At 30.0% G+C, this 26883-nt stretch overlaps 1 protein-coding gene and 1 pseudogene across 1 annotated transcript; one reads left to right on the forward strand and one right to left on the reverse strand.

Annotated features, from left to right (window-relative positions):
- Window positions 1-10830: 10830 nt before the first annotated feature.
- LOC129314617 (vascular-related unknown protein 1-like) lies at window positions 10831-12007 on the forward strand. The gene is made up of 3 exons (XM_054958097.1): window positions 10831-11304; window positions 11394-11465; window positions 11581-12007. The coding sequence occupies exons 1-3, from the start codon at window positions 10936-10938 to the stop codon at window positions 11746-11748; spliced, it is 609 nt and encodes a 202-aa protein (XP_054814072.1). The 5' UTR covers window positions 10831-10935; the 3' UTR covers window positions 11749-12007.
- A 9759-nt stretch (window positions 12008-21766) lies between these two features.
- LOC129312810 (uncharacterized) lies at window positions 21767-22491 on the reverse strand (annotated as a pseudogene).
- Between the last annotated feature and the right edge of the window lie 4392 nt (window positions 22492-26883).

Here is a 26883-nt window from a genome sequence, read left to right on the forward strand (position 1 = left end):
ATTCATTATTAGTATTTTAAATTACCAAACCTTTTAATATTTATAGATAATATAATATTAAAAATTTAAAATATTTTTAATCTTTGTAATTTACTTTTTAAAATATACAATTATATTTAAATGATCGAAACTATAGAAATTAAGTTGTAAGAGGTGGAGTTCAGAAATTAAATTATAACTGAATTATAATTATAAGGACTGAGTAATAATGAATCAAAGTTTAAAGTATGAATTGCAGGTGGGTCAAGGACTTGTTGATTATTTAAAAAAAATGTAAACTCGTAATATCAAGGGGCTTTATAATTATTAATTATATTTTGGGCACTTGAGAGTAAATTTTAAAGAAATAATATTGTTTCACTTAAAGTGGATCGCAAATAACTTACAGAGCAAACCGAGTCAATGAGGATGATCAAAGTAAATCACTCCCCACACTTATCATTGTTGTAAAGAGGATCAATCCCATTTTAAAACTCAAACGAGTGCGTAATATAAGTTTTTAAAGTCTCAAGTGAAATCTAAATCTGATACTACTTATCTAGAAGTAGAGTAACCACCTGTAAATATATTTTTTTGGGGGTGGGGTGTCGGAAATTAGTGAAGAGTAATGGAGAGACACGAGGATTTAACATAAAACTTCATAATTCAACTTTACACAGATCATTCTTTTATTATACACACACACACATGCATGTATGTATATGTATATGTATATTGGTTATTAAGCTTACTTTTATCTGCTCAAATATACTTATACTTGGTTAGCCTAACACTAACAACCATGATAAAACAAATCATTCCAAGTCAAAAGACACACACAGACGAATAATATATTGATCAGGCATTTGTGGTGACTAAATAGTCTGAAGATCAGAAGTGATGAACTATTTATCAGTCAAGTATTATTTTGCTATTCTTCTTATGACTAGATTCAAGATCTCCAGGTCCCTGCATTTAACTTACACTTGGGAGACTTGCATATATTTATTATTTGCAGCATAATTTAATAAACCAGTAACTTTTTGAGAAAAAAAAAAAGAACAGGGGTAGCAAGCTGGCGTGGGTTTGGCGTAACGGACAGCAAGGCAGAAAGAAATAAGAAAAAATAATAATAAAATTTTATCAAAATATATAAATAATAATAAGATCTATTGAAATGTTATAGTTCCTCTGAACTCTTTAAATACTTTTTTATTTTAATAATTTTAAATTAAATGACTAAATTGCTTTTTGTTTAAAATAAAAATAATAGGTCTGGCTCTTTTTTTTTTAGCATAATTTTAATTACATGAATTACAAAAATTAAATAAAAAATTACAGCTTTTCATCTGAAATTTATTTTAAGATTGATGAACAAGTTCTTAAAATAACCAATCCCAATCATACTTTTTATTTAAGTAATCACAACTTTTGATGTAAAATTTCTTTTATAATTAAAGTTCAAGTTTTAAAAATAACCAATTAAAATTTTATTATGTGAATTACACAAATTAAACAAGAAATCACAACTTCCTACATGAAATTTATTTTATCATTGAAATCTAGGCTATGAAAATAACCAAGCACAATTTTTATTTGAGCAATTATAATTTTTATTTTGTGAATAGCAATAATTAAATAAGAAATTACAACTCTCCATGTGAAATTTCTTTTACCATCAAAGTACAAGTTCTAAAAATAACTAGTTATAACTTCTGTTTAAGCAGTCACATTTTGTTATTTTGTGAATTACAAAAAATAAACAAAAAATCATAATTTTTCACATGAACCCATTATTATTTTTTATTTTAAATAAGAAACAATTTAACCATTTAACTTGAAATTATTAATATCATAAAGGTACTTAGAGATTTTTAAAAAAATTATGACATTTTAAAAAAATTTAATTGTTATTTATATATTTTGATAAAATTTTATTATTATTTTTTAAATAATAAATTGAAGAGAGGATCTAGAAAGATTTGTGGCTCCACGCATGAGATGAAGGTAGTTGTGGAAATATTTAAACCCCCGTCCCTGTCACGCCATTCACTATTTCCCTCTCTCCAGTCTTTACTGTACTTTTTTATTTACGTCTTCTCTTCCTATTATTCATTTCCTGTGACCAATTATTCCTCATTCTGCCTTTATTTAATTTAATTTATCCAATCCCTCAAGAATATCTCTCATCATCCATCTAAATATTCCTTTGCTCCTTTCAATTAAAACTCTCGTGACCCATCGTTTTGAACTTTCTCCGTAATTAATACTTTATATCCCATTGCCCCCTTTAGTGTCCCCTATTTCCTAATACGTTTTTTCCCAATGTGTCACTATAAATCCACTCCCTTTAATTTATTTCTTAATAGAAGACAAAGTTTGAAAGCTTTATTTAGTCCTTAATTAATATAAAATAAAGTTAGAATAATTAATGTTTTTTAATTTTACCCCTTGTGTATTTATTGTTATTTGAATTCCTAAACTAACAATTTATTATGATTATTAATTGCAAAATAATTGGGTAAAATTAGAAAATTACATATTTGTTATAATTTCAAGGTCATGCGAAATTGGTTAATTTCGTTTTACATTAAGGAACGGAGCAGTATTTAATTATTAAACACGGTCAAGGAGAAAGCGGATCTATACCAGAGCTAATTCGTGGAATAATCTGATTAAAGTACAGCATACAGCCACAAGACAAAAAACATCGCTTTTATAACCGGAAGCGTTTCAGTATTATTTTCGGGTAGTTGGAGGCTTCATAAATGATATATTAAAAAAATAACAAAAGGAAAGAAAAAGGCAAAGTGGAGGGGAGATAGTAGAAAGAGGAAGAAGGGAGAGGGAATCCATGTTGGGGAATGGAGGGGGTCGTAGCTGTCATGAGGTTGAAGGCAAAGGCAAGTGGATCCCACGACCATAATTGTCATCATTGACTTGAAAAGGTAAATGCATGAGTAAACCCTAGCTACTATCTCTCACACGACGAGTCTTCTGCTTCTTCGAGTGCTACTACCTTTTCTTCTCCTCTCCCCTATTGAATTGATTAGGTCAAACCGTCAAACCTGGGAAAGGTCTTCTCTCCTTTGTCCGCTGGTTCTTGTAAATTGAAACGCCACCGCATTGGGTCTTCTCCCTCTTTCCATAGGCTCAGTCAGAGCCACACGAGTGAACTCATGCAACTTAGCTTCTCTAGGTCGAGCTTGAGGTTTTGTCATTCAACTCTCTTTTCTCATTATTTCTTGCCTGCTATTTCAATTTTTCCACAAATTATTAAATAATATACTCTTTCTATTTTAAGATACTCTCCTGTGATTTTTTATTAAAAAAAAACTATATTACACAGTTTTAAAAAATTAATTAATTATATTTAAAAATAAAAAAATTGAATTACAATATTTTTTTAAATTATATTAATCAAACATTCATTAATTATTTCTTATGACTATGAATGATAAAATTATGAGGGATAATTTAAAAAGTTTGTAATAAATGTCTATTGAAAAATATGATTTTATTTATATAAAAAATAAATTAAAAGTGATAGTTTTTCTTATAGTGAATAGAAATGGAGGGAGTATAAGGTAATTTAAGATAGGATTATGCATACAAATAAAGCTCTTTGATAACATTTTACAAACTCACTTTTTCAATATAAAACTATAACTTCTCAAAAATACCTCCATATATTTAATCATTATATTGCAACATTATTTCAACTCTCTTTTCACTTAAAGTATAATATTTAAAAATTACTATTAATGAAATGTTAATTTTCTCAAATTATCCTATATTTTAAGATATAGCAAAATACATCTAAAATTATGTTAAAATTTGGGACAAAGAGAATATTATTAGGATCAAAATCATGACCCTTAATGATCTTTAAAATACTGGGTAAATGTTAGTTTGTATGCTTTTTTCTTTAAGTGGAATGATTCAACAAAAAAAATTTTAAAAAAGGGAATAGATTTATTTAACCTAGGTTAAGTAAAGTTGGAGGGAGTCAATTTTAATTTTTTTAAAATAAAGTGAAAGGTTTAAGTCTTATTAATAAGAAAAACCATATTCAGCGAATTTAACACTTTTACTAGTTTGGTAAAAAAGAAGATGTATATTCTCTTTCTCTTGAATGAAAATTAAGGTATTATATACATTAGGATCGTTATCATTGCCAAACTTTCATTACAAGAACTGCAAAGCGTGTTAGAATAAGAAAAATATTTGGAGAATTTTAAATAAAGATCAGGAATGTGGCATAATTACTAATGGGTCTCAAAAAAGTTTTGAAATTTTAATTCAATCTAGCGGATAAAAATAAAAATAATTTTAATTATGAAAATATTAAAATACTCTTCACTTGTTAAATTGTTAACTTTATTTGTTAATTTATTAATATCAGTTATAAATTACAATACCTATCAGTAATTTACAACTAATATTAATAAATTAATGAGTAAAGTTAGCAATTTAATAATTGACATTATTGTTTATGATTGAATAACTGATGTCGACTCATATTTATTAAATTAATGAGTGAAGTAAGAAAATTAATAATTAATAATTCTATTAAACAAGTAAATGATATTTTATTCTTGTTACAGTTAAAATTATTTTCATTTTTATCTCCTTAAACTAAACTAAAATTTTATAATCTTTTGGAACTCACTAATAATAATATCACATTCCCGGTCTTCATTTGAAATCCTCCCAAAATATTTCTTATTGATAAACTATTTCTGTTCATTCTATTTCAATTGTAGTAAACGCTCAAATAGAAGATTCCTTTTCATCCTTGCCTGCACTCTTAAATTCTACAACATTTATCTTTGAATATTCTTAGACATGCATAATAACGTAAAAGGGACTGTATTTTTCTCGTGAAGAAAATCCAAACCCACGCGATACACGCAAGGGAATGAATTTTTTTTTTTTTTAAAAAAATCAGTGTCCAACAAATTTACCATGCTAACTTGGATTGAAAATGTAGTCTCAAAACATAAATACAGAGAGGCTCGGCACCGCACCGGCGCAATTGAAGGACTTATGGCCAGTCCATGGACAAGCTAAGTCATGCTTCTTGGTACCATTAAATACATATACTCTATCAAAAAGGCCAACTTAATTGAACTTCCTTGTTGCGGGAAATCTATCCAATTTCAAAGTCTCCTATTTAATTGCCTCTTCCTTTTTCCATAATACTACCAGTAGTCTCTGTTTCCTTTTTATTTGGATGTTATGGCACGTGCATTGGGGACAATTTATTTGATCATGACTCGGTAAAAACAAGATCATGCATATATATTATTATATATATATATATATTAATATTAATTCCGGAAAAAACAAATGTCAACATGTTGACGTGTTCTAAATCGAATCACATAATACAAGTAAACAATTTACTTTTTCAACTGACGCACAAAGTTAAAAGCCGTTCCGTGAGAAAGTAGATTTTTTATTTATTTTATTTTGAGATTGGACAGGGAAAAACATGACAAATCCATAGATTTATAGCAAGCCATATGGCTCAAAATATGGTGTCCGAGTGTGTCATTGGGTTTATATACTTCTTTATAAAGCACTTTTAATATGTCTAACTGAAATTAGGAAAAAATTTAAAACTCATTAATCCTCCCTAAAAATTTATTAATTTTTTCATTTTTTTCCTATTAAAATTACATATCTTAACATGTTTTCTCTCCTCCATATTCAACAGAAGTCCAATAGAAAAATTTACGAGAAAAATTAAATGAAGTGATTTATAAATGAAATATAGAAGAGATAACGAAGGAGATGAGTACATACTCATCATAGGATATTGAGCGAAGTTGGACTGAGTGTAGTTTAATTAATTGCCGACTTCCCCAATGCGTCTGGCAATAACACCTTCCTCTCAAGCTATAAGATAATTTTGGGAGTGACTGGGTATTTCAAAATATATGATAATTTAATAAAAATAAAATTTCATTAAATGTGCATGTATAGTATTACCTTTCACTCTCAATCTCCTCTCTTCAATCGTTCAAGGTTATATTACATGAAAGGTATTTTAAAAAAATTATACTTTTGTTTTAAATAAATAAGATTATAAATTATATTTTATAAGCTTTATTGATATGTGTAATTTTATCTAAATTTATCTTATATTCCCTCCTATCCCTATTACAAGGTACTCCTATACTCCCTTCCTCATAAGTAAGGAAACGTGGTTAAATCATTAATTTTAATTAAAAAATCTAATAAACTTTCAATTTGACCTCTATCTAAATAAAAAAAATTAAATTTATATTACATTCTTCTCATATTTAATGAGTTTAAATAAAATCAAGTTGGGAGAGTAAATTGGGATAGAGGGAGGATTAGGATTGGCTCTTCAATTTCTTTATCCTTTGCTTTATTATTGATTGTCACCCCGCTGCTCAATCGAATTAATTTTCATGACCTATGCTCATTAAACCACAGTTTTAATGGTACAACGGCCACTAGACTCTCTGCAACATGTAGGTTAGTATCTTAGTTTCTGCTGTAACGCGTAGAAATCTTAGTTTCTGCAGTAACGCGTAGAAACACGCAATTCTCCCCCTTTATTCCTTACATACTCCTTGATCCAAACAGCAAAAACTACGTAGTAATATGACAAAATAATTTTTTAAAAACAGCATTTCTCCATGTAACTCGTACTAAAATTCTCTGTTCTCCCAAACATCTCCAGTGTGACTGTACATTATTTAATGCGGGAAATCTCATATGTCATATCCGATACGATTAAACTTGGATCTTTGAACTTTCATACATGTAAATTTGTACTGTCCTCCATCCCGATTTATTTAAGCAATGAATGTGATTAAAAGAGTTGCGTTTCCTGTTTCTGTTCTACAGTCCCGACCTGTATTTACAAAGGAATGAATGTGATTAGAGGTCGTGTTTAGATCATCTCAAGTCTTCAATTTTGCCTCAGCGAAGCCTAGGATTTTTGGTTGGGCAATTGATCACCACCCATATGCATGCATTCAGCAGTGCCCTTGCATTGTTTGGTTGGTGGCTGTACTTTTTTTGTAGGTGCAATTAATTAATGCATGTGTATATATATAATTTTGCCTTTAGTGGTTTCAAACTTTGAACTTTTATATGCATTGGGCTTCATTATCTTCCGCATTCAACTTTAAAAGAATAATGATTTTTGTATCATGATCAATGTTCCACCACAGTCGTTATAATGTTTCTATAATTTATTACTCTTACCTTTGTTCTATACTAATTATTTAGCGCGAGACTAAGTTTATAATGTTTACCGTGTATAAAAAGAACAAGTCAATATTCACTATGCCAAAGCAATAAAGTAGCGTTTTACGCTGCTTAACCCACAAAACATACGTCCTATATTCGCTTGAGTACATGTTAGATTGATATTGAAAGCCCGATCAAATGGCATAAAAATATTAATTGCTTGATCTTCCATTAATGTTGGACACGGATCTTTAAATGCATATTGTTCATTGAATATATATATATATATATATATATAGTTATTATTGGTAGATTATTTATTATGAACTTTAAACACCTTCTTACTTCAGTACCGGAGTTGGTAGGCGTCCTGATGAGAACTATATAGTATATTTGGAATTAAATTTTTCTTTTATCATCAAGAAAAAAGAAAGATAACGAAAGGAATAATAATGAATATGTATATCTTCTTGAATAAATGTTCAGAATATTCGTCTATATTAATTTCTAAACGTTTTTTGGCCCGGTTTATTGATTCTGATGGGATCGCGGAAGGAAGATATATAATTCTACTGTTTAAGAATATTGGCAGGGCAGTTTGGGTTGTTGTATGAATTGTATTCGTTCTCCTTTCTCCAACCAACATCATAAAAAGGTAATTAAATAACGTAGCATTGAAAAATATTTTCCAATCTTCGACTATATATCAGCTTCACGAAGAGGGATATATACTCTCGCAGGCATACTAGTTACTACAGTGGACGTATTCTATGGCTTAGTTTCCATATAAATGTGATACCGTATAAGCCATAGTTGACTCAATTTCCTTGACAGAATACATAAATTTTAACGAGTCAACTTGCCAGTTTGGTAACTAATTCATGCAATACATTTGATATTTGGTATTTTTATTTTTATTCTTCAAATTTACTTCTACTATAGAATTATATTATATTTTTAGGAAGCTGATCTGACAAATTTGGCTTGTGATTGGAGTTATATTTTAGTTTGAGAAATTTGGCTTCTGTTAAGCTGCATTTTTTTTTATGTTTAATTTAAAGAATAAGTCGACATGCATGTACCTTTTCGTCAAATGCACGAAACCGAATGTTGCGCGAGCAGCAGGCTGGTTATTGATACCCTGAAGCTGAAATAGTTCATGATTGATGACATTGAACCTGGGGCATTATTTTTACTTGTAAAAATAGAGATGTCCCCTAAATGAAATGCACTTCTCATCTGGGCCATCTACATGAAATCTAAATCATGGATTGGATCTTCTTTTTCTATTTACACTTTATTAAAATTTTTAAGCTAAAGTGTATTTTTTTACATAAATTTCAGTTTAGTTTCTTAATTTTATAAAATATATTTTTAATTTTTTAACTCTAACTTTATTAGTTTCAAATGATTACTTTTTATGTCAATCATTATTTTAAAAAATTAAACTTAATATATTAACATTTAATAATGTTTTTTTCATATTCTAAAATTCAATATAAGATTTTTTTTTTTTAATGAAACTAAACTGTATTAAAGTTAAAGGATTAAAAAAATATTTTATAAAATTAAGGGATATTGAAACTTTGGTAAAGTTCAAGGATTACCAGTGCACTTTAGCCATATTTTTATTTTAAATGATGCAAAAATACAAAAGAGTAACAGTAATAATACCAATCTCATGAGTAGTTGTTATCAACTTACAAAATATATAATATTATAACTTTAAAAAATAAATTAATAAAATATGAACCGTTTAATTCTCATCTGAACGGTCCTGATGGAAGGCACACTACCACGTGCATTCAATTTCGGCTGTGTCTTTTTTCCCCCCTTGGGCTGCACTGTCCAAGTGGCATGAATGGCCTTACTCAAAGCTTAGGCCCAAAAAAATGAGACTGGGGAGACCCAATTCTGGATCGTATTTTGGCACGGAAATCCGTCAAACACATATAAATTTGCAAATTTCTTTCTTTCTTTCTTAAACTAGCTAGCTACTGGTTTTACTGACATAGAGTATGTATTAATCTCTGGTCAAACAAAAGATATATATATATATATATATATTAATTATTCCTAGGTTGACTTGTTTGTTGTGTCATTAATTATAATTCATTTTGTGGCAAATTAATTATTAAATTATCTTAATCTTATTTTGTTATTTGTGGTTATACTATTAACTTATTGAAAAATAAATTATCAAAGTGCCTAATCCATATAAAAAACATGTAGCTTATAGAATATTGCAGTAAGTATACGACCTTTTTTTAAACAAACACAAGGAAACAAAAAGCAAACACGGAAGGAAGCATATAAAACAAGATGATCAAGAGACTATGAGGTTGTTTTTATTAATGTCTGTGGAACTAAAATTTGCACAAATTACAAATTGAAGTTGGGACAAAAGTTAGTTACTTTAATTTAATTTATGTTTGGACATTCTTGTGTAAAAGAGTTGGATGATATAATTAAAAAACAGATTTAGATCTATGATGGCTGAAAAGAACATGAGCTTCATGTCACACGCACATTTTTTTTTATAAGTACGCAATTTGATAAATCTAAGAAAAAAGATTTACAAATACTAAAAAACCTATTTAGATTTACTTAAATCTAACTTTTGATTTAACTATAGTTAAAAAAGAAAAATTTATTTGCCAATTACTCTTACCAAAGCATCTTTTCCCCCACTCTTAACCAGCTTTTATACTTCCAAACTACAACTCGAACCAACTAAATGGGATCCCAAACAAGCATTATATATAACTCCATCAGCCAATCACGAAAGCTCCAAATGAAAATCTCAGCCATAAGGTAGTAATCCACCCAGACCGGGTCCGTATATCTACTTCAAATTTGAGGCATTTATTGCAATAGGCCGTTTAATTCCTCGATCTCTCGTCGAGAGCCGAGAATAAATCAAACTTTCTAACGGCATTCTAAACCGTCAACATGTCCTCCACAACATTAATCACTAGGATGTTATAACTGCAAGGATACGTTTTGTGTGTGTAATATAATAGGCACATAATTATACAATCACAAAACTTGATCACGGTTATATATTAATTCGTGAATTTAATGCATGCAGCATTTTTTTTTTCAATTCCAACTAATTATTGCTATCATACTCAAAATTTACATCAGTAGCTAGGGTTCGAATAATACCACGCTGTCATGTGTGTGTATCTAAAATAAACTGTTTTATAAAAAAATTCTGAAATTTTAAACTTTAATAGGAAAAGTAAATATTGCATCTATGATTAAAAAAGTTTGACAGTAAATTAATACATATAAAAAGGTGTTATAGGCCTAATCAAAATATAATTTCCAACTGATTAACTGTATTGAGTTGAAAGGGGGAGTTGATCCGATGAGGAAAAGATAGCTTCCAATTCCGAACTTGCTCCCCTTCTCAATCCACAAAGGTCAACCCACTCCATGTCTATGTTTTGTTTGCAGCTCGCACTCATTTTCTCTCTCTAGGTATATAGCCTTGGTTTTCTTTTGCAGTTTCAACTGTTGATGTAACTTCCTCTCAACATCCCCTGGCCCACCCTCAAGATTCTATATCATGCTGTTCCCTTTAATTTCGTCCACATTCTAATTCACATATCATCGCCATTTTCTCTTCCCCTTTTAAATCCCTCCCTTTTCCTTCCCTCCTGAACCCTTCTACTCGATCCTTAGCCACGGCTGGATCGCTATCTGGACTCATCTTCCATGGCCAAACCAGCATCTTCGTCTAAGAAAGACCTCATAGTCCGTGCTGATCATGAGGATCAGGAGGAAAGTGGGTGGACTTCTTACTTCGAAGATTTATCGTCAAATACAGGTTCTTCTTGTTTCAGTTTGTGTAGTGGGGGCTCTTCTTCTTTGGTCTCGGATGCTGCTTCTTGTGCTGCATGCAAATTCTCTCACCACCACAACCATCGTCTTCTTTCCTCCCTCTCTTCAAATAATTACGGGGTTCCCCCAAATCATCCTGATATGAAGCTCAGATTCAAGAAATCACGGACCAAGAAAGTTTCACATGATGATGATGATGATCCTTTGGAGGACACTGCTACTTCTCCTCTCAACAGTCCCAAGGTAATATATCTGATTCATCTTCTTTTATTTCCTCTCCAATCTTCTGCTGTGATGTTATTTATTATTAATTAATTACCTCTTGTTTTTAGGATGGAGATCAATTGGATCCAACCGTGACGATTCCTACAAAGACAGCTGATCATCTATCTGATGATTCCACGGTAAGCTCAGATCATTAGTTTAGTATGTAAACTGTTTTCTGAAATTAGTTAATCAGCAGAAGCAACTGATATTTTCTGATCATCTAATTTTAACCATGCTGGTGATATTCTCTAGGGTAAGGGATTTACATCAGAGCATGTTTCAGATTTGAAGAGAGATCATGGAGCTCACAGTAAGGATGAAAAGAATAGCAGAGGAAAGAACAGCATGAGCTACACAGACCTGAAGAAAAGAGGACTCAGTTTGTTTCCCTTGTCCATGTTGGTTAATTATTTTGGATGACTTCTTGTCCATGTAGCGTTTTTATTTCTCTCTGTCCTCCCCCTCCTTCGTATGTCTTTTGGCCGCCTTCTTTGTAGTTGAAATCATAAAGCTGTATACACAATACAATGGCCATGTGTTTTGATTGTAATGGCGAGGAGAGAGCTGTTTAAGTTTGGCGTAGGTTAAAAGCTTAAGGAATTATAATGTATTATTATTATCGGTGTAGCATATAATAGCGAGGTCTCTATCATTTCATGATTTATTTTGTTTGGAGGAAGTGTCAGAGTGTGATGACCTTATTTAGCAACTTGGCACCTATTTTCTGGTTCAAAGGTTAATAGCATTTAATTAATTTTATAATTTTATTATTTGCAATCTGGAGAGTAATATAATTGAAACCTGCAGCGAGCCAGATTTCACATGATAAATGCCTAAACTATGAAATAATGAGTAGGATCTAAAAGATTAAATTTTAGGTTATTACAGTGGACACATTGATTGAGAGCTAATAATAGTGATTCACTTTTAAATAAATTTCCTGCAATTAAATTTGACAACAAGGTCTAACGTGACTTGTGATAGGATTTTTATAAATATACACGCATAACTATTTGCCTAGGTTAGATTTTGAGGATTATCATGTTTAATTGGGAGTAGTTAGAAGTCTTTTACAGTCACACAAACTTAAATCCAAGACCTTGTATTTAAGTCATAATTTTTTCACCATAACCAGTACCTGGTGGTGTGATAGGAAAAAAATTGACAATACTTTTTTTTTGATAAAAAAATTCAAAACAATGGATATTAAGAAACGAGAAATTAGTAATTGAATATTGGCTAGCTGAAGAGGCAAATAAATTGTGTTCTGTAATATTGAGTAGGAAGCTAATCTTAATTAATTAAGTAACATAATATATACGGGTTTAGATTTGTCAAACAGAGAATAAGAAGCCAGAACCCAGGAGGAAGAAGAAAGTGTGGCTGTAGAGGAATAAGAATTGAATTGAATGGATATATTAATATAAGGGACATTAATTTAACTAAGAGGAAAAGTAGATTGATAGGTTTAAATATTATTAATACTTCTCCTACCTCCTGCAGGCCATTGATTTTAATTAAAAATATTAAGAAACGGCTGCAACAGAAGACCCCTCCATGTGCTGAAGCATTAATTTACAACAGAGAGCACAGACGCCTTCAGGACATTCTCACTTAAAAATTCCACCAGCAAATGTTGTCTTTGACCACTCTCTATTATTATTCACTCTTCTACACGTACATCTTCCCACAACCATTTATATTTATTCTTCTTATTCATTATTAATAAGTTGGAATATCTTTTTACTTGTGTAGGAAGTGAATTTTTTATAACCAAGGTTCTTGATTAATTTCCTCCTTTATTGAAGGTGAAATTTGATTGCAGGGACCTAATTTCAATTTTGGAAGAATGACATTTGGATTCCTTAACTATAAGGGAATTATTAACACTCTGGTTCTTAGTTGAAATAGAAAGTTATTAATTAATAAAGTATATCTGGTAGTAAATCTTTAAAAAGGTCATGTGTTTAAAGGACAAAAGTGTCAATAACTCCCTTATAAGGGACCCAAATATAATTTTCTCCAGTTTTTGCCATATGTCAAGGAGATATCAAAATTTCAACTGATCATGTGACATTTGAACAATGGTAGTTATTATATATATATATATATATATATGCAAAAAAGGGAAAAGAAAAGAAAAGAAACACACGGAATGGTAGTTACTATCCAGTGGCAGGCACTACTACATATACATATTGATACCCTTAAAAATTTAAATTTTTTATCCTGCAAAATTTGATCTGTCTGTTGAATTACTGTTTGTGATATTAATTAAGGAGCATAACTCAATAATTTAGTGAATAAAATTGTTTCATGCACGTACGTGATGAATATCACAAGTGGTGCAATATATATTAGTTGGATTTGAATTCAATAAATAACCTAAATATACTTACTTAATAAGTGCTTCACGTGGCACAATAACAACCACTTAACTTAATGAAACGGCATTCGAATCATATGTTAGCATGTGACATTTAGAATCACCAAATCTCAAACTTCTGGAGGGGATAACAAACTGAATGAGGAAGGTTCTGATCACAAGGATTATTTTGAATTTTTTGATAAAAATGTATTTTGATAATTTTAAAGTGATGATGAAATCTAATAATTATAGTTAAGATATTTATTGAGTGAGTGTATTTATGTCACTTACCAGATTTAAATCATTAATCAGGTTGCCGCCACCATTAAATTGAGTATCTTCACTGTCTTACATATTATTCGACATAACCAATAACTTCGTACACAATTACACACAATCCTTGTGATCAGAACATACACACAACGAATCAAGGTGTGCACCGAAAGGTCGTCACCATAAACTGGTTCACACCCACGTAGCTAACCGATCTCTAGTCACCATCATAATATATTCATATATATATATATATATAATGCAAAAAGGGGCGACCTTGACAAAGACTTTGTATTCCGCGGCATGATCCAATGTTTTGCTCATCCATAAAGGTGGATTAAACTGCTAATTATTAATCAGTATCCAGAAACCCAAAAAAAAAAGGTTTAACTTCATCAATAATATGATAATATCAATTAGTGTGAACCCATGCACCTGGCCATATATTGGTTAACATCACAGGTTAGGTAATCAATCAAATGGTTAACAACTATTAATAATGATGCGATTTGTGTTTTGGAGTGGTAGATCAACGGTCTAGTTACCTCGCCTTTACTGAAAATTGTAACTCCGTTTTGTTAAATGTATCACATTTTGCCCTTATCAATTAACAATAGTCATAAAAACTGGATAATTTTAGCCGCCGAACTATAAGCAAAATTTTCTCGAGTTTTGTCGTGTAATGTTTCTTTCTGATATAATGCTTATCCAGCATGAAACATCATTTTTAAGCACTCATCATATTTTGCAAATTAGGTATTTAAGTACAAAGCACAACCATCCTATTTGATAGGATTAGGTGCAACGTCTTGTGTAAATTTCAAAATTTTCAATTTTCGTTTTCGCTTTATCTTAAGTATGAGTAAGACCTTTTGGATAATTGTTTCATATATATTATTGATTAATATTTCTAGCTTTGGAAGAATAATATATATGATGTAACAGTCACGAGGGCATGAGGCTAACTTTGGAGTTTATATTGTATAACTATAAAATTGTATTTTGTCACCAGCTATATTTTAAGTTAATGACTAATCAACTGATGACTGGCTGGAGCTTGGACCATATATTACTAAATAAAGAGCCATATTTACTATCTAATCAATATCTCGTGTTCGGATAGTACCCTATTTAGATAATTCAGTGATCATTGTTCTCCAAACAGTATTTCCATATATATATATATATATATACACATTTAATTTGAAGCTTGAAAAATTGGACTGGCTGGACTTAATATTCAGGGCATCTTTGACATGAAAACTTGTGGACTCACATTTGATGAGAAGATTGTTAAGTTGTCTGAATATAAGTGAATTTAAATCGATGTGGGAAGTTTCACGTATAAGATAAAATTGAATTTAATAATTAATATATAATAAAATAAAATTTAAAAATTTTTTAAATTTTAAATAAATTTTGAGTTAAGATGTGATGCTTCCTCTCCTCTCATTCTGGACAATATGCAAAATTAGTTTAGAAGGAAGCAAGGGAATCTAGTTGACGTGCCTCCTCTTCCTCTAAAAGGAGATTTGAAAATAGAGTAATTGCAGTTGTCAAGGATCTTCATCTTATCTTTACACACACACAGTTCTTCATTTTTTATATTGTCAGTACTAAATCGGGCAAACTATATTTTATATATGATATGTCACATGTGTGTGTGTGTGTGTGTGGAGGCAGGTAGAAAGCGAAGCAAAAGGAATAGGTGAAGGAAGTTGTCAAATACAGTGGCCCCCCATGCAGCGAAGGAATAGAACAATTAATAAAGCAGCATGTGCCACCCTTTGACACTCCAAGCTAGGTGGCTACCCCATTCCTTTGTCAAGAGTCAATTGCCTACTTTACTTATTATATTGTATTGCATTTGCTTTGATGACGTGTGTATTTGTATTAATTGATCCCGTGACAAGGAATTATAAGCCCCATGTCATTATTCTTTCCCCCAAACCCAGGATTACTTGTGAATGCAAGCAAAGTTTTTGAAAATCAATCGGCACTTTCTCTCACTATATTTCTTGGCAACACCCTTTCATTTCTCTCTATACTCTAACCCACTCGCCTGCAGACTTCGATATACGTTGTTTGTGAGAAAATTAGATTATGTTTTTTTTTAAAAAAAAGTGAATGTTTCATCATGTGTTGTTTTTTTAATCCAACTTACCATGGATTTTTAGTAACAAAAAATTGATATATTACGAAATTCTACTTTGTTCTGAATCTTGTTTGAGTTTGACCATCTTATACTACCCTTTTATTTCTTGTTCACGGATTTTGAAGTCAAATAATTTAGTTATTCAATATAAAGCGCATGATATATTATGAGTTTTTTTTTATTGTTACATAAATCATGCAACCTTAGCTATATACCTAACACTAGTACGTATATGAAATGGGCCATGACGAAAAGTAAAAATATAATCATGATAAATACTATACTGTATTAAATAAAATTGAATGTTAAAGGGAGGCCGGAGTTTTTTATGGACCAACGACATATCAAGTATATAGGAAGATGAATGTCCTACTTAATTATCTACTTAATTAAAAATGAATCAAAATCATGAAAACAACAAATTTCCAGAGATCATGGGATGAAGTGAAATGCATTTATATATATTCCATCCCGACTATAATATCAAAAAAATTTTAGAGATCATAATTTATTCAAAATATAAGATATTAGGTATTGCTTATAATTCTTCCCAACTATGCTCCTACTTCATATATTATTTGTTTAAAAAAATGATCCATTTTAATCATCATCATTGTAACACTTAATTATATAAGATATTGAATGAAGATGTAATTCAAAAGATATACAACTTTCAACAAAAATTAACATTCAATTAACTTTTTTGATAATTCTCTTCATCTCAATTTACAAGACACCTTTAAATAAAAGTATGCATACCAATAAAATTCATTAAATACACTTCACAATCTTATTTTGTTCAAAATAAAAACATAAATCTCCAAAATTAAGTCTTAATTTTGTCAAAGGCTTTTACTCTGTCAATCTGGCAAAAGAGGGAAGCTTTCAAGGCAGAAGGTAGGGGGCATTAAATTGTACTACCTCTTTTATTTTTGGATATGTGTAACTGTGTGTGTGTGTGTATTGGCCAACTAATATTTCATTTTTGGTTCACTTGCACTATTTGTCTTTTGGAATTGTATTTTGATTTGTATTTTGGCCCTAAGGTTGTGCTAAGCTAAATCACTATGATGGGTCAAAATAATGTGGTGGCAACAATCTGGAGGAGAAGTGAAGAAAAAGGTCATGAGGAGAAGACAATCTGGATGTGACAGTGACGAGTTGGATGTGGTGACAGCAAGCTGCCTATAGAGGCTTCACTTTGAGTTTGTGTCTTTGAGAGATGCTGCCTGAATAGGACCTTAGAAAGCAGGAGACGTTTAGGTTTAGGAATTTAGGTTTAGCCATTTGAGACTTTTGATTTAGAGCTAGTCTTCGGTGGGCGATATCTAGTATGAGTAATTTTTTTTAAGAAAACGAAGTAGGTTAGCCCATTTAGCCTACTTTTTTTTGTCTGGGCCAACCCAATTCCATTTTTAAAAAACGAGCTCATTTTCCCAATCCAAATAGCCAAATTTGGTAGGCTAATGGGTTAGCACATTAGGTTGAGCCTGTTTGTCCGACTCTAGTTAGCACAAAGGTTGTGATTATAGACATCCTGGGATATAATTTGATTTGTATTTTAAAATTGTGAAAAATCTCAGGTGTTACAGGACTATGTGAGGTGTGTATTGACCCTTATGCCTGTATTGGTATTTATGGAGCATGTTCTAATTCTAAAGCTAGTTCATCTAATGCAATGATGGAGATGGAAATATCGCTATAGGCTTAGTGTTGTTAGCCCTTTAAAATTTTAGATAGAGTCAAATTGCTAAATTTGCTTCTGTTTTGTTTCTTCAATACTCTAATTTCATATGGTCATATTTAATTGCTTGAAATACTATTTTCTCTTTTGGGGTTTTAAGTTAAATGTTAAAGTGATAATTATATGATCAGCAGAATTGAAGTTGTTTCACTTAGTGTTTAAGATCTCTTTCTACTAGTGTGGACATTTATTAAGATAGGCTTTATTGTGTGTGATTTTGAGATAAGTCTAAACCCTTTTAACCATAATAGTCTTTTGAATTATGTATTTTTCTTTTCTATTATAGTTAGTCATTTTTCAATTGCAATTGAGTTCTTTCTATCATAGTAAGGTAATCTTGGGTTGTTATATTTTAATTACCATGGTAGGTTAACTATTTGGTTAGAGAGGGTGATATTACACTAATTATAGGGTAGAGAGAGAATTTTTTTTTGTTCTATTTATAAGTTGCACCATTAAATTTTCATGAAAAATTACCCCTTTTACCTTCCATTAAATGTTAAAAAGAGAAATTATGTCGTTAAAATATGTATATTTAATAATAACAAAGTTAAGAACTTTTTAAATTAGGATAACATGACTTTTAGTCCTTGAAAGTTTACATGCTTTTCATATAAGTCCTTATAGTTTTTTTCGTTGTTTCAAGTTCCACTAACTTATCCTTTTGCAATATTAGTCTCTCTACTATTGAACATGCTCAAAAGGATAATGAGATGACACTAATGATATTAAATATTATGATATGTCACTAACACTTAGAAGGACAATGCCCAATAGTGTATTTTGATGTTTGAGTAAGTAGGGTCAACGAAAGTCAGGCATTTTCCTTCGACTAATACCCTTATAACTTCTATGGGGGTCATTGCACATGCTGCCTATGTCATTTAAGATATGGACCATTTTTTCCCCTTCTATATTAATTATATTAGTAAAAGATCAACAAATTTAGCATTGTCAGTGACAAAACATCGTCATTCTAAGCATATTCAAATTAAAGTAGAAGGATTAACATTACATATAGAATAAACTGGAGAGAGCTGAAACAATAAAAAAAACTATGAGAATTTGTACTAAAATACGTTAAAAATATAGGAACCAAAACTTGTGTTTTTCCTTTTAAATTGTTAGACAAATTTAGCAAGTTTTAAAGTTTTTTTTATTCTAGTTAAATATATTAAAAGTAGTTTATAAATAGAACTGAAATAATATATTTTAGGATACCAAACTATCAATAAAAATATTTTATAAATTGAAATGAAAGGAGTAGATAAGAATACATGAGAGGGTGAAAATTGTGTTTTGCCTCGAGATATTCTCTTGGTATCTGAAAGCCCAGCCACCACCAACCCTTGCACTCACTCGTGAACTCTTTAATACTCTTGTCGTCTTTAATCTCTATCTCTCTCACACGCACGCACGCAAAGACACGTCCCTTTCCGAAAGTGAAGGCTATTCCAATTGTGAGTGTATCTTTTGAGCTCATGTTTCGGTCTCTGGCCCTCTGATTTCATAAATGCAATTCTCCCCCAAACTAACTCAAATCTCTGCATTAATTTAATTAGTTGGTTCCTATCTTGCCCTACCCATGTGCAACGACCCTCTCTTAATTACAATATTAATTTTTTAACTCTCGTCAATATTTTCTTATTATACATAAACTATATCTATATGTAGTTTATAGATTGTGAAGCACTCTATCTTTAATCGGTGTAATGTACAAAAGGCTCATCTCGCTCCAAATTGTGCATATTTTTTATATGGGAATTTTTTTCATGTTAAAAGAAGACTTATGGGGCAAGCCAAGGCACCGTAAATTAATAATTTAAGCTTCATTGTCCCTAAAAAAAGCTTGACAAAAAAATTATCTCATGCGCCAAGTCTACTATCTATTTATGAATTTAAATATGAAACTAGTCGCTGAAATCGGAGAATCCGTTACTAGTTTATTAGAATATTCTTTCAAGAACAAAGTTATTCCTGAGCCTTGGGCCAAAAAAAGAAAAAACACTATTTCTTAACCTTCCTTGAATAAATTATTTAAAAAAAACAAATTTAAGTCGGTGCCTCATCAAAAGGCTCAATACTTTTCATAAGAATTGGTGATGATGATAAGAATGATGTGTGGTTGAATGAAATAAATATGTTTAGTATGTCATGGAATTAAGGAAATGAATATTTGAATTTAGTTGCACCACAATTACCATCATATTTATATTATAGGAAAAACTTATATATTTAGTCTTATATATTTAATGTGCTTGTTTCAAATTAAATCAAGATATATGTATCTATTATAAATTATTTATTCTATGATAAATTCTTGTTATTAATATCATTAACATATTAAAATTTATATATCATGATTTGATTGGATGAAAGTATGGGTGAAAATAAGCTACGCTGAGCTAGGCTTTAACCAAATAGACCTGAGCCTCTATGATAAATTAGAGGTCTGAGCCAGAACTGAAGCCTGTATAAGATTTTTTCACAACTCAGGCTTGAGCTTATCTAAAGCTTGACCTGGCCTGACTTGAAAGCCTATTTAAAAGTAAACACTTTAAATAGACTCACATTTTAGTTTCAATTTCAAACATACTTTAATACTATTATAATATACAATATATAACCTGATTTATCAATTATAATATATAATAATTGAAAGAACTTATTAACTACAATACAATATAACAATAAAGTAATAACATTAAGATTTGGTTAAATTATATATTTAGTTATTTAACTTTACACAATATTTTATTTTGATCTCTTAATTTTATAAAGTATTTTTCTAGCTCTTTAACCCTAATATTGTTAGTTTCATTACAAAAAATTTATCCATTAAGTTTTTAATATTGACAAAAATTTTTTAAATATTGACATATTAAGTTTAATTTTTTAAAATGACATTAATTGGTACAAAAAATATTCATTTCAAACTACCAGTGTTAGGGTTAGAGGATTGAAAAGACACTTTTTAAAATTAAAGGATTAAATTGAAACCTCATATAAAATTAAAAGATCAAAAGTATACTTTAGCCTTAAGATGAATATACAAGTTTGACATGATTGAAAGTATAACTACAAATAAAAAAAGAGTAGATTGATTAAAAAATTAATGATAAAATAGATGTGTTTATGATATATTATATATAATATATATATATATATCTAGGTTGACTTGTTAGGCTCGTAGGGTAGGCTTTGAAAAAATAAACTTGGCTTGTTTAATGAATAGGCTTAATTAAAAGTCTGAAACTAACTTGAATTTATTTTGTAAGCAAGTTAGGTTAGGTCTAAAGTAGGTCAAGTTATAGACTTCTGTTAAGACCTAGCCTATTCTCACCCTTGAATGAAAAATATATTAAGTATATAATGGTAAGTATATAAGTCCTATCCTTATATTAAAATACATGTTATTTTTTTTAAATAGTCATAAATGAATATAAATATAATAATATCCATGGTTTATGATGACCAATGCTAACAATTAATAATTATCGGCCTAAAATTATTTTGAATATTTCATACCATGAAATGATTTTTTATTTGAACAGCACATGAACATTTACTTTAGTCTGAGATATAGAAGGTACAAAATATTGATCCAGTTTTGGCAAAAACAAGAAACACATATTGACTCAATGAATGGTTGTTTTTGACTAATTACGATGCTGTGTAATGTATATCGATAGAAGTTGGCCAGGTTCAATGGTGAATGGAATAAAACAAAAACTGTAAAATTAAAAACTAAATAAAAAGAAAACTGAAGAAATTAAGCAAGAAAAAGTTTTCACCCGTCAATGTACACCCTTCCTCGACCAAATCCATCTTTAATTACTAATTAATTAATCACACACGGGGAGTCTTAGATAGCAATAAGAAACAGCAAATCCTGGCTTCCAAAAACAATCACAGCTTGATTTTGGATACGCATTTAGAATCAACACCCATTGAAGCAATATGAATAGATATGTCACACGTGTTATAAACCGTCGCCTTCTTCTTGAAAATCTTGAGCATCGTCGCCTTCCCAGGAAGTGTCGCCACTGATCTCAGAACCACTGTTCCGTTTCCTTCTGCAACTTGTTTCCAAAACTCGACATCTTTTGCCAGCTTTCCGATCATAAAATCTGCAGAAGTTGTCAAGTTCACCGTGCTTCTCGCCGGAATCCTCTCCGTTTCCAGCGGAACTTCAGCCAAAACGACGTCCTGGAAGTTCACATAACCAGTGGGTTCTCGTACCTGAAACTTCCGAAGTTCCGATTCGCTATCGTAACTACCATGTTCACTGTCACGTTGCCTGATAAATCATGGGGAAACGGAATTCCCAAGGGTTTCACAGTAATTTCAGGATTCCTGGGTTTGAAGATGGTGAAATTAGGGTAGTAATCACAGTGGTAAGAAGGATCAAGAAGACCATAAATACAGCAAGGCAGCTTTTGAGACCTCTCTTCGTGGTCTTCATGGATTTTGATTCTGGCCGGAAGAGCGCGTTAAGCGGTAAAGCGTGGGATTTGAGATATCTATCAGTGAAATAATATATATTGATCAGTGTAGAAAACTGAATTGATTCTCTGGATATATGTTTCCTTGTAATAAGGATATAATGAGATCGTGATTCGTGAACGTTGCTGTAAATATGTAACTGATTTAGAGTGCAAAATTGAAATTTTCCAGTTCAGATTGGCATACGGAAGATAAATTAACATTAATAGAACTTATTAATGTCTTTATTATGGGCAACGAAGTTGACGACTATAATGGAGTTGTGTTTAATTTCTGACAGTAATCCTCATCATACGCGCGCGCTGATACAAAATTAAGCATAATTACTAACTTAAAAGGTCACATTCACAATTATATTTAAGATAATGGCCAATAAATACCGAGGCAAAGAGGACAAAATTAGAGCCACACCAGTAAATATTTTTGAAAAAATTATTCGTATTTCTGCTTTTCTATGATCATCCCTTTGATTGAGCTGGATCACATGCAGTGATTATAGTAAAGTGGATGGAAAGTGGGATGATCTTATCCGTTCATTCCATCTGATGGTGGGAAAGAGGTGAGTGCATGAACAACCTCATCACCTGCAAAACACTCAAACTTTTTTCTATAATAAAAATTACTGTCCAATTTGAATCCTAAAAAAGCATGAAAGATCTTAACAAATTTTTTAAAATATTCTGCAAAGATGGTAGAAAAATTGCTAAGATTTTTTTATATTTTTTTAGGATTTAAATTGCAGAGTAATTTTTTATTGTAGAAAATGTTTACTTGCCTTGTAGATGATAAGATTTTTGGTACATTCGTCCCTCCCCCACCATTAAATAAAATGAACGGATAAGATGATCATACTTTCCACCCACTTTGTCAGTGACCGTAGTGAACCGGATCAATATCCTCAACAATTTCACTTTTTAAGGTGTATAACCAAAAAGAGATCTAGTGGTAAAGTCAAAATAAAAATCAACATAAAAAGTTAGACTTAAAAATTCTGTTTAAATAAAGATTCAGGTTTTAAAAATTTAATTTTTATTAAAGTAATTGGGTTGATGGCTTAACCTTGATAAATCATGTGAAAAAGGATCCAAGCTCGAGCGACCCTGATAAGCTTTGATAAGTCAAATTATTTTATATATACGTATATACATACATGCATATATTTGACTGACAATGACACAATTTTGTTAATATTTATTGTAGGTAATGAATAAGAAGTTATAGAGATAATAGATATTAAATCTTCACCTCTATTTTTAACAAGTGGATTTACGTCTAAGAGATCTAATAATTTATTTTTAAATGAGGATGAGAAGGATTTAAATTTACATTAATAAAAATTAAAAATCTTCATCTTAAATTTAAAATTTTAAATCTTTGTTGAATTTTATCTGAGACTTTAATTTATTTTATGTTAAATTTTAAAATATTTTGCTTAAATTAAAATGTTAAATTTTTTTTGAAAAAGAGGGTTTAAGAACCCGACCCTGAACCTTGTAAATAAGAGCCAGACTTTAAAATTAAATCAAATTTTAGGTATTTGAACTTTAGGACATAAGCTTTTAAGAGTTGGGCTCATAAGGGTCAGGTTCACCTGATTCTTACCTCTATCTAGTGGGCCCAAAAAGCAGTATAATATATTTCATTTTCTCTTCAAATACATATATATGGAGAGTATCATCATTTTTACATCGTTTTCTCTTCAAATTCATACAATTTGCAAGTGTTTTTTTCCCCGAGCTATGGAAAAAAAAAAAAAAAGCTTGACGTTTCTGCATCGTTTTAAATTTATCATAAAATCTTAGATAATCTCTTAACGTGCGAAAATACACTCCCCCCCCCCACTTAAAATACGCTTTTATTATTGTCTAATTAGAATTTTGCTCAAAAAAAAAATTGCCTACTTGGATTGAACGAAATTTTAAGATGTCCTAATCATGACACCAAAAAAAAAAAAAAATCACTGGAATCAATTTAAAACGATACAAAACGTCAAACTTTTTTTCCATAGCTCGGCGAAAAAAAACACTTGCAAATTGCATCCTTAATCATATGATTTCTGTCACATTCACCGAATGATCTGGATGCAAGTTTACATTGCTGGTGTTAGTCAAATGTTTTTTGTTTGCTTTGCCTGAGTTAGCAAGTGCAAAATAGTTCTCATAGTTTTCTCGTTTCTGGTTCCCGAACGATGAACCCATTGGTGCATTGAAAAGGGGAAAACATGATTAAAGTTTCGAGAAAAGTATTATAAGAAATACTCCCTCAATCTCAATTTATAAGATACTTTTAGATAAAATTTCACATATTATTCAATACACTTGATAATCTTATTTTTCCAAAATAAAAATATAAATTTTTAAAAATGCCTATCATTTAAAATATTAAAAAGAAAAAAGATGAAAATTAATTACAAGAGAGAGAAATGGTAATATTGAAATTGTTACATTTAATGAAACCTTAATCTATCAAAATGTCTTATATCTTGAAATGGAAAAACTATTTTAAAAGTACTATATAATTTAGAACAAAGGTAGTACTTAAGTAGACCAAGCGTACTACATTATTTATGGTCTATTCAATAAAAATATGACATTTAAATGATATTAAAATATAAATTGATTATAGTATTAATTATAGTAGAGAGAGAAAATGTAAAAATATATGTATTTTATTATAAGAATAAAACCAATTAGAAAATATTATACAAAATTTAATTCAAATTATTTAAAATATTTTAATTAAATAAATTATAAATGACATGATATACTTAATCTACTTAAAAATTTTTCATGTGTTATATCCCATTCAATGAATGCAGTTACTAATCCTTATTCAAATCACGTTTCTATAACCATCGTATATCCCATGATCCGATCGTTATTCGTGAAAAAGTATCTATTCGATAAAATTAAATAAATTAAATTTTAAGTTTGGACTTTGAGGATGAAGAAAAAATACATTAAAGTAGCAATCAACCGACACAAGCCATTTTCAAGCTCTTTTTTTGGGGTTTCCTCTCTTAGGTACTTTCTGAGGAGTATGTTTTCGTTCCATCTAATGATGTTATTAGGATAAAGATCAACTCAGTAACACGAAGAAGCTTAAGCGGAAAGAAAAATTTGATTTTATTATTATTATATATTTTATTAGCCAACTATATTTTTGAAACGATATAATTAAAAGCAAGGGCCTGAGAGCTGTATGTATTTATTATTTCGAGAATTGATATTTTCTAAAACATATTTTGAAAACAAAATGATAATAATAATAATAATAGGTTTTTTAATATCTTTTATTTTTTAGAATAATAATTCTAAAATATTTGAAAGATATTTTTATTTTTCAATTCTTCAAAATAATATTTTATTTTTTTATTATTTAAAATACTTTTTGGAAAATAAGTTAACAAGTTACTAAATAAGCTCATATCATTAGAATCTCTGAAGGACTCACAAAGTACATTCTTTTTTATTATGTATAGGTATTTTTTTCTTGGAAATAACACCATTGGAGGTATGATTAGATATTAAACGTGAGCACCTATTTTAATGAAAATTTAAATTTTATTTTATCACATTATCAGAAATTAATTCATTCCACTAGATCAAACCCTTTTGAAACAAAGTCTACTCTTATGATAGAAGCAGCATACATACTCCAATCTTGCATCTTTTTTTTCTTTTTGGGTGACACCTACATCTATACTTTTATTCGTATATAAAGTAGCACTAACTGCACTGTTAATAAATTATGAATACTGTAACGGTGTTGATAATAGAGTTTCCACCTAAAATAATCCCAACTTAGTTTGATTTAAATTAGTATACATATAAGCCTTGTTATAGTACAGTACCCTGACTTTGGCCCAAGAGATCGGGTGTACCACGAAAAAAGAGAGAGGGAATACTGCAACTTCTTTTGATTTATGCCACACATGCAAATACACATGGATCTTCTATTAATTAATGTCACGTTTTTTCTTTTCGTCATTTTATTTATATATGTACATGGTGTATGCTATTTGAATTGCAACTCACATATAGTAAAAATTAACAAGTTATATCATGTGTGTGTATGAATATATGCATTTTTTTAATTTTAATTTATTCTATAATGTAAAACTATATTCAAATTATTTTATTTTCGAATACATCACGTAGAGGAATAAAATTATTGATCCAGGATCCCGACATTAGCTCCTAGCGTTGCATGCTTCCCCATCTGCGCTGCTTCTTTAAAGTTATGCTGCGTCGACTTGTTAGGAAAGAAAAAGCCGGGCAAAGGGACCCAGTAGCATTGTGATATTTTTTATTTAAAAAATCAATATAAATAAATAAAATATAAAATTTCCAACAAATAACATTCCGCTCATCATTTTGTATCGCTCTCGTATGTTTGGTTATTAACTGTAGGAGTGCCTTAACTTAATTGTGTCTACACATTTGTGTCGTATTGAACTCGAATGAAATTGCATAAGCGACTCCTTAGAAGTGAAAATGCCGCATATAT

This window comes from Prosopis cineraria, unplaced genomic scaffold (assembly GCF_029017545.1).
Source record: "Prosopis cineraria cultivar Desert tree isolate PC_DT_omini unplaced genomic scaffold, ASM2901754v1 PC6, whole genome shotgun sequence".
NCBI classification, from domain to species: domain Eukaryota; kingdom Viridiplantae; phylum Streptophyta; class Magnoliopsida; order Fabales; family Fabaceae; genus Prosopis; species Prosopis cineraria.